Genomic DNA, 14,153 nt, shown 5'->3' with positions numbered 1-14,153 from the left:
CAGAGTGGATTTATCAGAAAACTATGAAATTTAGTATAACGATGATCGAAATAATTTTAATTCATTTGCTCTTTATTGGTTAAAGCTATATTAATATAAAAGTAAATCAACGACGATTACGGCGTTTCGTCTTAGATCTCAAGCAGATTTATAACGAGGCGCCATAATTGTCACTGCTTGGATTACCAATAAAAGTGCTTAGATACACTTTTATATTAACATAACTTTTATTGTTAAAAATTTAGTTATAAAAGCAAGAAAATTTGATATAGATCAGTGCCGAAAAGGTCATTACATCAATAAATTGATTTATTGAATTTCTCAGCTTTCTCTCGAACATTTTGACAACCTTGTTGTTGCAGAAAAATGAACGCATCAAAATTCATTGCACAAAGTGAATATTATCGTTGAAGTAACTGGAACAAATTCGCGAGTCCCGCGTGGAGGAAAAGACTGGCCACGTTTCGATTTGAATAAAAGAGGACTATGAAATTATAAGCGAGAAAGGACAGGCCAGTGGAAGACAGTACCGCTCATGGAAATGGCGAACGATTAGATACGGTTTTCATGTACCGCCACTCCGGATGATGGACGTCGCTGTTTATTTCAGCGTCGGGATTATCGTGAATTTCCATGGAAGAAAAATAACAGCACGCACGGACCGATACGTTTTCGTAACAGCATTCGGTCGCGAAAACAGTCGTCTTCTTTTCAAATTACGAGATACGCTATTTCGAAGAACACGTTTACTTTCCACGAACAATCCTAACTTGTTTCTGACAAGCAAAATTTAAAAAAATGTAATTAGGAGGAGTAGTAAATTGTTAATGTTGCATCAAGATTGAAATTGAGAGAACAGTAAAGTGTTAGCGAAATAACAAACATAATTTCGATCAACGTTTTTTGATAATAAAACGTTTCAAACGCCGTGTTCAACTTCAACTTGAACAGAAAGGTTGAGTGTTTAACGCTAGAATTCATACTTAAAGTTACAGAAATTATAAATATTATTTCTTAGCAATTTATCAATACGATGGGTCTCGATAGAAATAGGAAACGAGAATCTAGTGTTAAATCGTTAGACAATTTTAGTTTTTGATTAATATCAAATATTACGCTGTGTTGCCTTTGATCATACTGTTTCAACTGAATGCAGACGAAGAGTAGAAGATTTATAAGATCTAATTTTTTAATTTCGTCTAAAAATTTCAGTACCTACTCGAATTTTTTTCTCGAAAGTGGGTAGGATTTCAGGGGCATGTGTATTCACCAAAAGTGATTGTAATTGACCCCCGAAACCGAAAATAATTTTTTAGAATGATTTGAAATTTTTTAATTTAATTTTTTAGTAACTTTTTAATGAAGCCTCAGTCAAGAAATTGATATTCTTGATTTCCGTCTTATTTTGGGCTCTAGAATGTCCCATTAAAATTTTTCCAAGGTGTATTAACGGTTCAATTCGTACAAGTTCTTGAAAATCTAATCCTTTGAATCTTGCATTCTGTGCTATTAAGTAATTTGGAAGGTCTTAAACCCTCGTATTATTAATATTTGAAAGGAATAAACAACGCGTCCTAAGCTGTTCGACAATAACAGTGTTTGGAAGTCGAAACAACCCTACTGTGCGTCGATTGATTAATCAAATGATCGAACGACTATCTGTTGTTAAGCACACCTTTTCACACAATATTAACAAGCGTTAATTAAATAACTGTACACCCGTTGCGACGTAGTAGCAAAATGGAAATTGTTCCGCGAGCTGAAGTCAGTTCAACATGGCTGCCATAGATAATTGAAGTCGCGCGTGTCGCAATTTTCGCCGGTCATTTCCACGGTTCTTCCTTGAATAAATTCGAGGTACAAACGACACCGCTATCGGCCGAATAAAAGCAACAGATTCCCCATGAATAATTCAGCGTTCGTTTCACCGACGGTTGCGTCGGGACTTCGTACTCGTCCCGGACTTCATCCCTTCGCGACGCGTTTCCCAGACAGGGTAGATTTACTTCGGTCGATCGTCGTTTTCGTCGACATTTTTGTTTTCGCGATACGTAAGCGGCCCCCGTAGATTGTGTTCGCCGTTACGCAAATGCCATTTCCTAGAAAAATCGCGCGTCTTTCCTCGTCATACCGTCACTACGACGCCTCGCGACGACCTAAACCCTTTCGAAATTGCTTCGGTGGCTTCTCGTCGGGAAACAATAGCAGAGTTTCGAAATACTATAGAGTAATATTGCCTAAATCGAACCACCCGAGGGACTCTTTCGGGGCAAAGGATTTAATAAGAAATCCAGCTCTAAATAAAAAAATTGGGACTAAATTCCAACTAAGTTTCTTCCTATTAGTATACAGGCTACCAGAAACGACACAATTTGTGTTTTATTTATTACAGCGGTTCAAAGTTTTAAATTAACAGCAAAGAATCCCGGTACTTGCGTTCGAAACAGAAACTAAATTGTTCTTTTAATTATTGAAATGTTTATTTCGGAAGAAATTTTTAATTTTTGTCGAATTTCTATTAATAAAAAGCACATGGAAGTTGCGGGGACAAAAATTCTTTTGCAGAGGTAGCTTTCGTAAAAATCAGTCTGAAATTTTTAAACAATATCGGGAACAGCGAAATTGCAAAAACCTATTATGAACTTTTTCTTTTCGACGATTCAGCGCGCTCTACCCAATCTTGTCCTTGGCTTCCGGATACCTATTATTCTGATCACAACCCTGGAGGATTCTACGCGGAATTACATAAACGGCTTAGCCGATCGTCACGCGACGTCAATCACCAAATGGGTCGATCCTTGTGGAAGAATTAATATCGTCGGCCAGTTCAGCTTCTTTCGCGAATACCGTATATATCATCCAGATTAAAATCCCATCCTATCGTTTATACGTTGCCCCGACTATACCCCCGAGGATCGCGTTTCTTTCATGTTAAATCTCTTGGTACCGGTTACTCTTCTAACGTTGGCCAAATAAACCTAGAAGAAGAGCCGGAGAATCGGCCGATTACGGTAATCGATACCTTGAATGGTACCAAAAGAAGCAAATATTAAATCGTCCTTCTATAATCTTCCTCGACGGTTTCTATTCATGATCAGAGTAGGGGAAACCGGGGTCAATAGTAAATAATTTAAGATCTGTCGTACCCATTATCGCAAATTTTGAATATATGATACAATACTATAATTGAAGTAACAATACAGTTACTCGATAAATAAATATATTGAAGAAAATGACTTTTCGACGTCGTAAAGTAGTAGCTTCTTAGTGCGTTAAAATTGTGATACAAATATTCCTCGCGCAAGTGAGTACTTCTTCTTTCTCTTAACCTTCAGTCTCATCCTTTTGAATGAAATATTGATCGTCGATTAGCATTTTTAACGTTACTACTAGAACAGAATATGAAGAGAGACAAAGTGTAAAAAGAAATCGAGAGGCACATAATTCGAATTTGAAAAGAAAACACGAGCAAGAGCAGGGATAGAGAATATGACAACGAAAAAGAATATTATTTACTTTAAAAATATTATTACTGAGTACATCTCAGCCATTTCTTTATTCGAGAAACTTTCCATTTTCCATTTCATTCAAGAAACTTTCCATTTCTTATAGAGACTAAGAAGAAATGTTTACGTAATACAGAGTTCATATAAACAGTAAGATAAACATAGATCATCCACTAATAGCTTTCTGCTGTGCTATGACCCGTATACGAGTCATAGATAGCAAACGTGTTAAAAAATTTGTACGCAATCAAAAGAGGTAGAATAACACCCATGGTATAGGAAGAATAGAATTCAGCCTTTGTACAATGGTTATTGCCAAATCGCAAGGTTTAGATACTGCTTCTGATATTTTTGAAAAGAGCCCTCTTGGCGAACCATAGGCTTAAGCTATCTCTATAGAGGCACTTGAGAAATATATTGCCCTTAGATTTCATCTTCTTACGAAGCACGAACTCAGTGTCTGTTCAATTATTGTGTGGAGTTACTTCGGTGAAAATATGGTGGGTGCTCCGAACCCAAATCGATAACTTAAACATTTTAAACGCGAAAGTCCCACTGAAAACAAAAAACAGAATAACAAGCTCGAAAGTTTCAAAAGTTCGTAGCCAGAATCTGAAAATAATAACAAAGATTCTATCGAAAATCTAATAAGCAGTATTCCACGACGTTCGCAACGAATAATTCAAGCAAAGGGGGGAAACGCTAAATATTAATTTTAAACTCATTACGTATTTTATTATGCGTCCACTTATTTTCATTCCTCGACGATCGATAGATTCGTTCAAGCTCTGCTTATCCATACGGAAACGTAAATATTAATTTTAATTATTCGCTAAACAATTTACGTGCCACAAGGATATATAATAAATAAAACTTGAGTACATATAACAAGAGTATTATTTCGACTAAACTTCGTTGGTAACTATTTTCACTATCAGAGTCGGGCAAACATCCAGAAGACACTGTAGACATCCACTATACGGAAACATCTTAGAGCACATATCCAGCACTGAAAGCCATAGAAAAATCTGGATTGGATACCTGGTCGGTCGTAAGGAGCGGCTCTTCTCGGCGCGTTCTGATCCTTAACAGGGTGAAATTGTTGCTGTTGATGCAAGGATGGCGTCTGGGCGGGTTGCAGCTGCGGTTGATATTGCTGGGAGGTCGAATAGCGACCGGAAGCGTTCGCTGTGGAGGTTGTCTGAGGTTGCTGTTGATACTGACCCGCCTGGTACTGATTCAGATAATTCGGATGGTGATACTGAGATTGGGAATGTGTATTCGGATGGGACGTTGGTTGGGGGTGTGAATGGGGATGCTGGTGAGAATACGGGGCGGACCAGGTGTAATATTGCTGCCAAGAATCGGCGGCGTTCACATTTGCCATCCCATCTCCTCCTTCCTCGCTCCCCATTCGAAACCACGCGCAGTGATCACTTTTCGATGCCAGTTTTACCGGCCCTTCGATCGTTTCCGCTTTGTTCTTCGTTCGCAATTTTCTCTTCACAACAACTGTTTCACTGATAGTAAACTGTCCATAATCCAAAACATCCCTCGGAATTCTTCGGTGAACTTTTAAGGGATTTCATCTACGAGGAATATCGTGGAACCCTGATAGCGAAACACTCGGACTTTGTTTCTTTTAACGGTCTGAGCTAGGAGTCGAAGCAGGTGAGATCATCTTTTAGTGTTTTGCCCTGAAAAGTGTACATATGGAGTATTTCTTGCGCGTGTTTTCGCATGTGAAACGGTGTTTAGAGAATTCCGGGGCGACCAGCGAGCAGTTTCGAGTGCAAGTTTAAGAGCAGTTCGTAGGAAGCAAGGGTAAAGGAGCACCGATGGATTCTGAATCCTCGGTGCGTACGAGAAAACGTCATATTACGGTATTCTGTCCGACAGTAGGACATTACGTCTTCGAAACGTGTTCCCCAGAGACGAACACGACACGCGAGTCAAGCTTTCAGAAAGGAATCGAGAAACTATACCTTGAGAATGCAACGTGACGATTTCGATCGAAATCGGATTCAAACGGCGCCAACATTTTCGAGGAAAATTGCGTTCCCGTTATCGCGAGGGTCGCTCTAATTACTCGCAAGAATCGGATTCGTCGGGACGTTGTTCATCAACCACCGAACACTGGAAAAACAAGAAGAAAAATAGGAGCACAATATTCTATATCACAGAACAGCCGGCGACACATGACGATCGGATATCCTCGCACCTTCTTGGAGTACTACCTTTCACAACCGTATATATCCACTACTTATCTGATAAAGAAATCTCGAGGAGACGCTGGGCAAAGGAAAGCTCAGCACCGACGGCAAAAAACGATTTCGGAAATCAACGAAACCTACTGGGATCCAATAAGCGCGACACGTATAGCCTCGGCAAACCCGCAGCTCTGGGTCTCTACGCGTGTGTGTGAATTTATGCGTCGTGTGTCTAAGTGTAGGTGCGTGCACGCGCGCGCGCGTCTGTTCGTGTACGTGCGTGTATGGTGCGTAGGTATGTACAGGTGGAACGTTCGAATAAACATAATAAGTGCAACATTCCCCTCCTTTCTTTGTCACTCTTACGTTCCTTAAAGAGAAAGATCAGAAAATTCGCGTATTCCACGTACGAATAATCGACGAAGGATGTCGCGCGCGTAGAGCCTGAAGAGGCTCGAGGATGACTGAGAGGAACAAGTTCCTCTCCTCTGCCTCGAGCGAAAGAGGGTTGAAAGCACGAGGCTCGACGAGTGAGCGGAGGGCGATGCCGGGGGATGTGCTCGAGTCCACGTGCACCAGGAGGCACGTTCCTTGGTCACGTGTATGCTTACACCCCGTTAGGAGACGCGCTCGCTGAACGTTCTTGTTTATTTCAGTTACCGGTTGACGTATGAAATTCGAACCGCCTGCGACGAACGGATTAACGTATTCTTACGCCGTGGTAAGCCGACCGCTCGATCGCGGAATCGCTGATATCTGGTTAGATTCGATCCGTATAAATCAAACGATGCTAAAAGTATTTACGAATCGATGTTATTTTCTAGGTGGAAATAGGAACTACGCTCACTGGTCAATTTATACGGCGTACAGAGTGGCCAGCAATTAACTGAACTAAACAAAAAAATGAAATTTATGTTTTATAAATTTTTTGTACCCTAGATTCGTTTTTACCGAATTTTCCAATTTGTTGCAGAAAGTTTCAACGAAAATTTGTGTTTTCAATTTGATTTATGCAACTTATATTTAGTGTCACGGTACCAACATTGATTTGAGCTTTAGACAAAAATACTAATAAATATTCCCGTGATTTTTTCTACGTTAATTTAAAGCATGTTTAACGAAGAAAATAATAAAAATTGTTATCGATGCTTCTACAGTCCAATTACGTGATATTAATTACGATTTGGTGTATAAATTAAACATCGGTTTATCAGTTATTACAAGAGAAAACAATATATCTGTCGAATTGTAAGTGATATACAGATATCTACTACTTTACATAAATAACTATTTCATGGAACTAATACTATTTCAAATTTAATTTAATCGTTGGCAAAATGTCTGAAGAAGCCATGGAGACAGAAATACGGTACACACGAAAACAAATTAACCGTAAAAATTCTAGAAAAGACTGTAATTAATTTAGACAATTAACTCTTTATAAATTCCGATCTAATACTGTTAAAAAACAAACGATGTCAGAATGTTTTTTTGTTATGATTTCGAAAGTGGTGTACGTTGAGAGGTACATTAACCGTAGAATTTTTGATAATTTGATCGAATTTGAGTCTATAGACTCTTCAAGTCTATGTTTTTGTATAATCAAAGGTATGAGCTTCAATTTATTTCAATTGACGTACTGTCAATCCATCTGAAAGGCGTAGATATTATATTATTAAACGACAACAATAGTACCTTTTAATCTTTTGTTTCCACGTACTGTTACATCTAAGTTGATTGCAGTATTGCAGTCCTATAGTACTTTATAAATCAGCTGCAATACACGAGACAAAAATTTCGATATAATTGATTTTGAAATTCTATAAAAAATAACAAGTGAATTAAAACTGTCTCTAGCGAGCAGATAGTTAGATAACTATTAGAGTAATTTGTTTCAAAATTAACAGTTTAATTTTATTAATCAATACATTAGACAGTCGATATTCTCAGAACATTTCTGTACATTTCTTTATCCCCCACAAAATGTATAGTGGGTGATGTTTCAAGTATAGGTCGTCTCTATCCACTTTTTAACCCATCGACCATGTTTCCTGCTGTTTAATTTTTGTAAAGTTTATCGACTGATATAACAAACTGATTGCAATTTGTGACGATACGGGTGAAACTGTTTTACACATTGCACGAGTCGCATCGAACAATAAAATGTCGAACGACGAGGTTCGATCAAAAGTTACCTAATGCAAATACAACCTTACTGATAAAAATCAGTCGATGGCGTCGATAAGAATATTTTGGAATCGATCTTCTTCCCTCGTTAAAGACACGAGCCGTGGATTTCAGACTTTAATTAGCGTGTCACGTCTCGTCTTCCGCGATGAATAATACATTCCGAAATTAATCATCGACTAATTGATACTCGGACTCGAGGGGGTGAAGACAACCGTTTTAATGGGGCGTTCGATTGTTCGCGTTCAACGATGTCCAATTTACTAGAAATGCATGGATGAATGGACGACCTTATTTCGCGAAGTGTAAGGAACGCTCAATAATTACAAACACAAAAGCTTGCTTGGTCGAATTTAATTTGATTTCGGTTTTAGCCAGATATAATATGCTTATAAAATTATACGAACGTTAAATCGAATACAGAAACTATAGAAAAGAATCATTGAACCAAGAATGTTTCAAAGATAGAGAACAAGAGCACGCAGATTAGACAAGTATTTGATAATTAACCCTTGATTTGCTAAAAGCTTTACACCCACAATGTTATTTTCAATAATTCCCATTGAAACGATTACCTAAAAATCTTTTTATACGAGAACATAAATGTCGTTTCAAAGAAATTCGAACAAAATTGAAATTTAATGCTACAACCATAAATTAAAGAAGACAACAACTGAATGTGATTCGTGTAACAGATACACGTATAGGGTGGTTCACTTAAATTGAACATCTAAGTTATTTCCGTCATTACGAAAGGTAGGAACAAATTACGAAGTGGTATTTAAATGGTTTCGAAGCGTGCATCTGATGGAAACGGAATCGTTCTACCATAAAAGGTCATTTTAATATTTTTTCAAAGTCCTTAACGTTTGTTCTTTATAGTGGGATGCTATCGTTTACATCAAGACGAGCTCAGTGAACTAAATAACCTTGAGATGATCTTGACAATGCAAAAAATGAGTTGAAATTTGAAGATTAAAAAAAATGCTGTAACTTTCTTTATTTTGTTGCAAGTGCTTATAAGAGAATGCATTTTCTATGACATTTCCACGGTTCAGAGTATGACACGCATTTCAAATTCTTTCATATCAATAAACAATAGATTTTAAAGCTCCCCATAAGAAGTAATCTAACGATGACAAACCTAGCAATCGAATTGGCCAGATAATATTTGTACTATATCTTTTTCTGGCATTATGAACTGGGCATCTGTTATGTTGATAATTACAATTCTATCTTGACATGAAACATCTTCCAATAATTCTAACAATTTATCTGTTAGGAATCCCTTGTATTCTTGATCATTGAAAGTGCTGTCAGTGAAAAATGGACCGATAATTTTATTTTTTAAAATACCACACTATACGTTAACATTCCAACGATCCTGGTGGTCGATAGTTCGAAGTCAAAGTGGGTTAACAGTATTCCAGTAATGAATGTTCTGCTGATTTAATCCTCCATTATTGCTAAATGTTGATTCGTCGGTAAATAATACATTATCGAAGAAATTGAGATTATCTGGCATTATCGTCTCTGTGAATCGGTTTTGCGACAGTTATCTGACCAGTTTGTACGTTAATGTGCAAAAAATTGTTAAAGGTCTTGAGAAAATCATTAAAATGACCTTTTATGGCAGGACGATTCTCTGTTACCATCAGATGCACGCTTCGAAACCATTCAAATACCTCGTCATTTTTCCCTACGTTTCGTAATAACGAAAATAATTTGTATAATGTATAATAGGTTGATGTTATTAGTTATCTACAACTCGAATAAAATCACACGTATTTAAGCTCAGCAACCAGTGAAATTGGAAGTAGAAGTCTTCCAATGAGACAAAAACAGTTCGTTGCTTAGAGATTGAAGATTATACGAGAGGTCAAGCATGAGCCATGCTTGGGTATACATTGTGTAACTGAGACTCCTTCATATTGGATTGGTTACCTCGATAACTGCATGAATCCTATTAATTGCAGAGGAATTTTCAGCCCTGTTTTCCTCCATCGACCGAGATCCCAGTATATTCTATTACCAAAGTATTAGACTTGTAATCTTTGAACTATCGTATTGCGTGCACGCGTATTTTTTATTGCTTTTGGATGTAAATAAAAAGCTGATAATATTTTAAGTTAATTTCAAGCTCCAACTAAGCTTTAAGATAAGAAAACACGCTGGGGTCTTTGATGACTCCAGCAAAATTCTTTTCATAAGTAAATAAAAAATTACTTATTTTATTCGATCGACATCATTCTGTAAAAAAAACTCTTGGTACCGATATGTAAACGTAATAACAAAATATAAGCTGAATTCTGAATAATAAAATAATTCAAACCAATAGAGGACGTAGAAGACCTCAATGTGCAGTAATGTCTTTTCGATATTCATATTAGTATGACGAAAAGTGCGAGGAAACGATTTTCGTGTGAGGGATCTACTTCATGATATACATTCTTTGTTGATAAACTTAACTCGTGTCGACGTGAAATCCGATGATTATAAAAAAAAAAACACTTTGCACTTAATCACAAAATCACACGAAGTATGTTACGAAAATTAGACCTTGATCAACTTAAAGTAATCGTATCTAAAAAAAAACTAATGACTTTAAAACGTACGTTTATTAAACATCTGTCGCTAATTCTGACCTGTAGAATACACCTGAAAATTTTGTGAAACAAGTTAACGTAAACAAGAACATGCGTCTACTCATTTTCATCAATCCCGTAGCCAGGTCTTGATCAAATCTGAAGGACATTACTATGCAACTTAAAGTGACCGTACTAAAAAGAATTAATTCAGCAAAATACACTAGAGAATTTTACGATAAAACTATCAACCGATAGACGTAAACAGGAACTGCTATTCCGTTAGCTCCTTGAAGTCTCTTTCAGCCAATCGTTGTGCATGATTATTGCTCGTCCAAAGGCTAAAGTGCAGGTAGTCGCCCATGAAGAAGTTTAAGCCGAAGGTGACACGTGTAATTAATTCTGAGAAAAGAACGTAAATTCGTGAAAATTTGTTCGTTCCGCCGCGATAAGAAAGAATCGCCGAAGCAACAAAGTTTCGAAGACGGAAACCGAGGACACACGGACGGTGCAAGGAGTACGTTGAACTGAATTGACCTGACCTGCGACAACCTAACGTGTTCGACGATAAACTGTCGTATATCAAAGTAATCTCATGCACGGATCATTGGGACTGGGGCCGACGTACGTATACGAACCTACGATGTATATTGTGGCCGGACACGTTACGCAGTCATCGTTGTCTTTCGCACACTATCACCGTCTATTTAATGCGGTACTTCATTTATCCTGGTTAATCTTAGATGTATCATTAATAAAACATCCTTGTCTTAACCGCTGCCTGCTATACGGTCGTAAACATCGCCACCTTCTGCCTTTGATTTCTCTAAATTCAATTGCATCCTACGATAACGAATTACACGGCTGTTAAGGCGCGTTTTCACGTGACATTAAAAGTAATGACATTTGTTACTGTTACGTCGAGACAGTTGTGTCTTAAACGTTTTCACGCAATTTGATATCGCGACACTGGGTGATATCGGGTTGTAAAAATGCTAATTTTTAGCTTTCACGACGACCAAAGTCACATCTCGTATCGTAACGGTAAAAAGTCGTTAGCGTTGCGTGAAAACTCTCGATTAATTCATTGATATCGACGGATGTCCGATAAGGAATATCCCGTTAAAATATTCCACCATTTTGGTGAACCTTTAGAAGTTTACGAAGTAGTTAAAAATAAAGAATATGGATTGTTTTGAATCTACTCTCAAAAATGTCAGCCTTCTGACCGTAGTTTCAAATTCATATTTGGTGTTTTGTAATATTTAAATTCAATTTAATCTTCTACCTTAAATATCGGAACATATCATATTGTTGATTCTACTTTTGGCTTAGTCGCAGATTTATTGCCAATATGATGGCTCCGTGCAACTAAAGTAGGAGAAAAAACTGACACGTCGAAATCGGGAAATGCGAGGCAAGATGACGAGGAAAAGGAAATTGAACTTTGACTTGAGTTGACGTTTGCAACTCTTGTAAGGAATTTGAAAAAAGTAGTTAATAGTGTCAATATTCAGTTAGCAAATTTGTTGTATCTGTGAGTCACTGTACGGTGTGTTTTTCGCAATTTGCATTTATGGATGAGACTTGGACACCATGTAGATTTATTGCCAACATGATGGCTCCGTGCAACTAAAGTAGGAGAAAAAACTGACACGTCGAAATCGGGAAATGCGAGGCAAGATGACGAGGAAAAGGAAATTGAACTTTGACTTGAGTTGACGTTTGCAACTCTTGTAAGGAACTTGAAAAAAGTAGTTAATAGTGTCAATATTCAGTTAGCAAATTTGTTGTATTTGTGAGTCACTGCACACTGTGTTTTTCGCAATTTGCATTTATGGATTAGACTTGGACACCATGTAGATTTATTGCCAACATGATGGCTCCGTGCAACTAAAGTAGGAGAAAAAACTGATATGTTGAAATCGGTAAATGCAACAGGGAAACAGGAAGACAAAGAAAAAAAATTTGATCTTTGATTTGTCTTGACGTTTGCAACTCTTGTAAGGAACTTGAAAAAAGTAGTTAATGGTGTCAATATTCAGTTAGCAAATTTGTTGTATCTGTGAGTCACTGTACGGTGTGTTTTTCGCAATTTGCATTTATGGATGAGACTTGGACACCATGCAGAGTACGCGCTACCCTCTCATCGTGAACTGAGAATAGAATCTGATGCACCGTGCAACCCCATCCTCGAATAGAACATCGATTCCGAAGTGACGTTTATCCTGAACGGAAGTCGCACTTGAGAGCCGGACGCAAATGTAGAAGGATGACCTCATCCGTGAAGGGTGAAACCATGCGGTCCACGAACGCAATTTATATTTTAATCGATCTATACAAGACCTTTATCTGCCGAATGCCAGGCAATGGCTCTCGCCCATCTACCCCATCTGTCGCCCACCCCTGAACCTGGCGCACCGTCATCTCGACGAAAGGAAAAGGGAACAGTAAAAAAAAAAAAGACACAACGAACGCAGCCTCTCGTACTTGCCGAACGTGGCCCACAGAATAATCTCATTGAACCGAAGCTAGGACACCAACCGCGATTTAAATATGGACGTCGGCCAGGCGGACAATACAAGGTGTGCATTGGATGTTCGTCAATGTCTCGACCCGGCTGCGATTGACTGGCGAGAATCGTGCGAGAACGTTAAAATATATAATAAACCTCTCCGCTCTGGTACAATTTAAACACGGAAGGCTGACCAAGTTCTGTAGATATCCTATAGCTTGTCAGACCAATTGTGTCCGCGAAATCGTCCGAATCGAAAGGGGATGAGTTAATTACCAACAAATGGTTTGTATGTTTTCACTACGGTCAACATACCGAGAAGCTGTCATTATTTTACGGAAGTACAGTCAGAAATTTGTCGATGCGAAATTATTGTTTTTTTTTTTTATAAATGTATATTGTAGAATAATATTTTCGAACAGAAACCGATTATGTAGCACGGGAACGTCACGTATCCAACGATTGCGTTTGATTTTTTCTTTTTATACGTTAATAATTAAGGTAATTGCTTTTAAATGACGGGAAACGGTCTTTTTTAATGAAACCAACGTAAAAATACAACAGAATTTTTAAATATGTGAAAGTTGAAATTTTTTACAGTTGTGGAGAAAACAGTACAAGAAATGGAATATATGTTATTACGTGTAAATTATATTGTAAAATTTACATTTAATAAGAATGTTGTATGCGCGCGTAAAATTTCACTGGATTTACTTCTATTGCTCTAATTGCCAAATAATTATACATCGTTACTCGAATTATAGGTCAAGTTGAATATAACGAACAAATTGTACGCATTTTATGAAAGGAAAAGGTAAAATAAATTCAACAATTATACATTAAAGAACAATTTTCAGAAGAAAGATATAAGGAAAATGAAATTAGAAAACTCCATTAAGAGAATTATGATATACCAGACACGGATATAATTCTTATCTAAATAAAAATTTCGAATAACGAATACATTTTTACGATATTTTAAGTTTTATTTGACTTGTACGTGAATAAAGGGCGTTTTTCCTTCAGTGTCATAATTTTGTTAATTTTTAATCAACTGTAGATAACTTATGTAATATTCCATTGCTCAAATTTTAATTTAAGATACTTCGTCCAACCATAGATGCTACAATATACTGTCGATAGCTTTTGT

The 14,153-nt window shown here is 37.3% G+C and overlaps 1 protein-coding gene across 6 annotated transcripts in view; it reads right to left on the bottom strand.

The window, feature by feature from the left end:
• LOC143342173 (thyrotroph embryonic factor) overlaps positions 1-6,126 on the bottom strand; it is a 145,768-nt gene extending 139,642 nt beyond the window's left edge. Inside the window, exons 1-2 of one of the 6 annotated variants that reach the window (XM_076765774.1) lie at positions 5,492-6,126; positions 4,548-5,203 (exon numbers count right to left, since the gene is read on the bottom strand). In XM_076765774.1, coding sequence (XP_076621889.1) covers positions 4,548-4,920 — 373 coding nt within the window. In that variant the 5' untranslated portion in view covers positions 4,921-5,203; positions 5,492-6,126. The remainder of the gene's footprint in view (positions 1-4,547; positions 5,204-5,491) is intronic. The other 5 variants (XM_076765807.1, XM_076765791.1, XM_076765782.1 and 2 more) reach the window with 5 other exon arrangements.
• Positions 6,127-14,153: the final 8,027 nt, after the last annotated feature.

The sequence above is a fragment of the Colletes latitarsis genome, chromosome 1 (assembly GCF_051014445.1).
Source record: "Colletes latitarsis isolate SP2378_abdomen chromosome 1, iyColLati1, whole genome shotgun sequence".
Lineage (NCBI taxonomy): Eukaryota > Metazoa > Arthropoda > Insecta > Hymenoptera > Colletidae > Colletes > Colletes latitarsis.
Note: the sequence above shows the minus strand (reverse complement) of the source record. Positions and strands in the feature narration are given on the sequence as shown.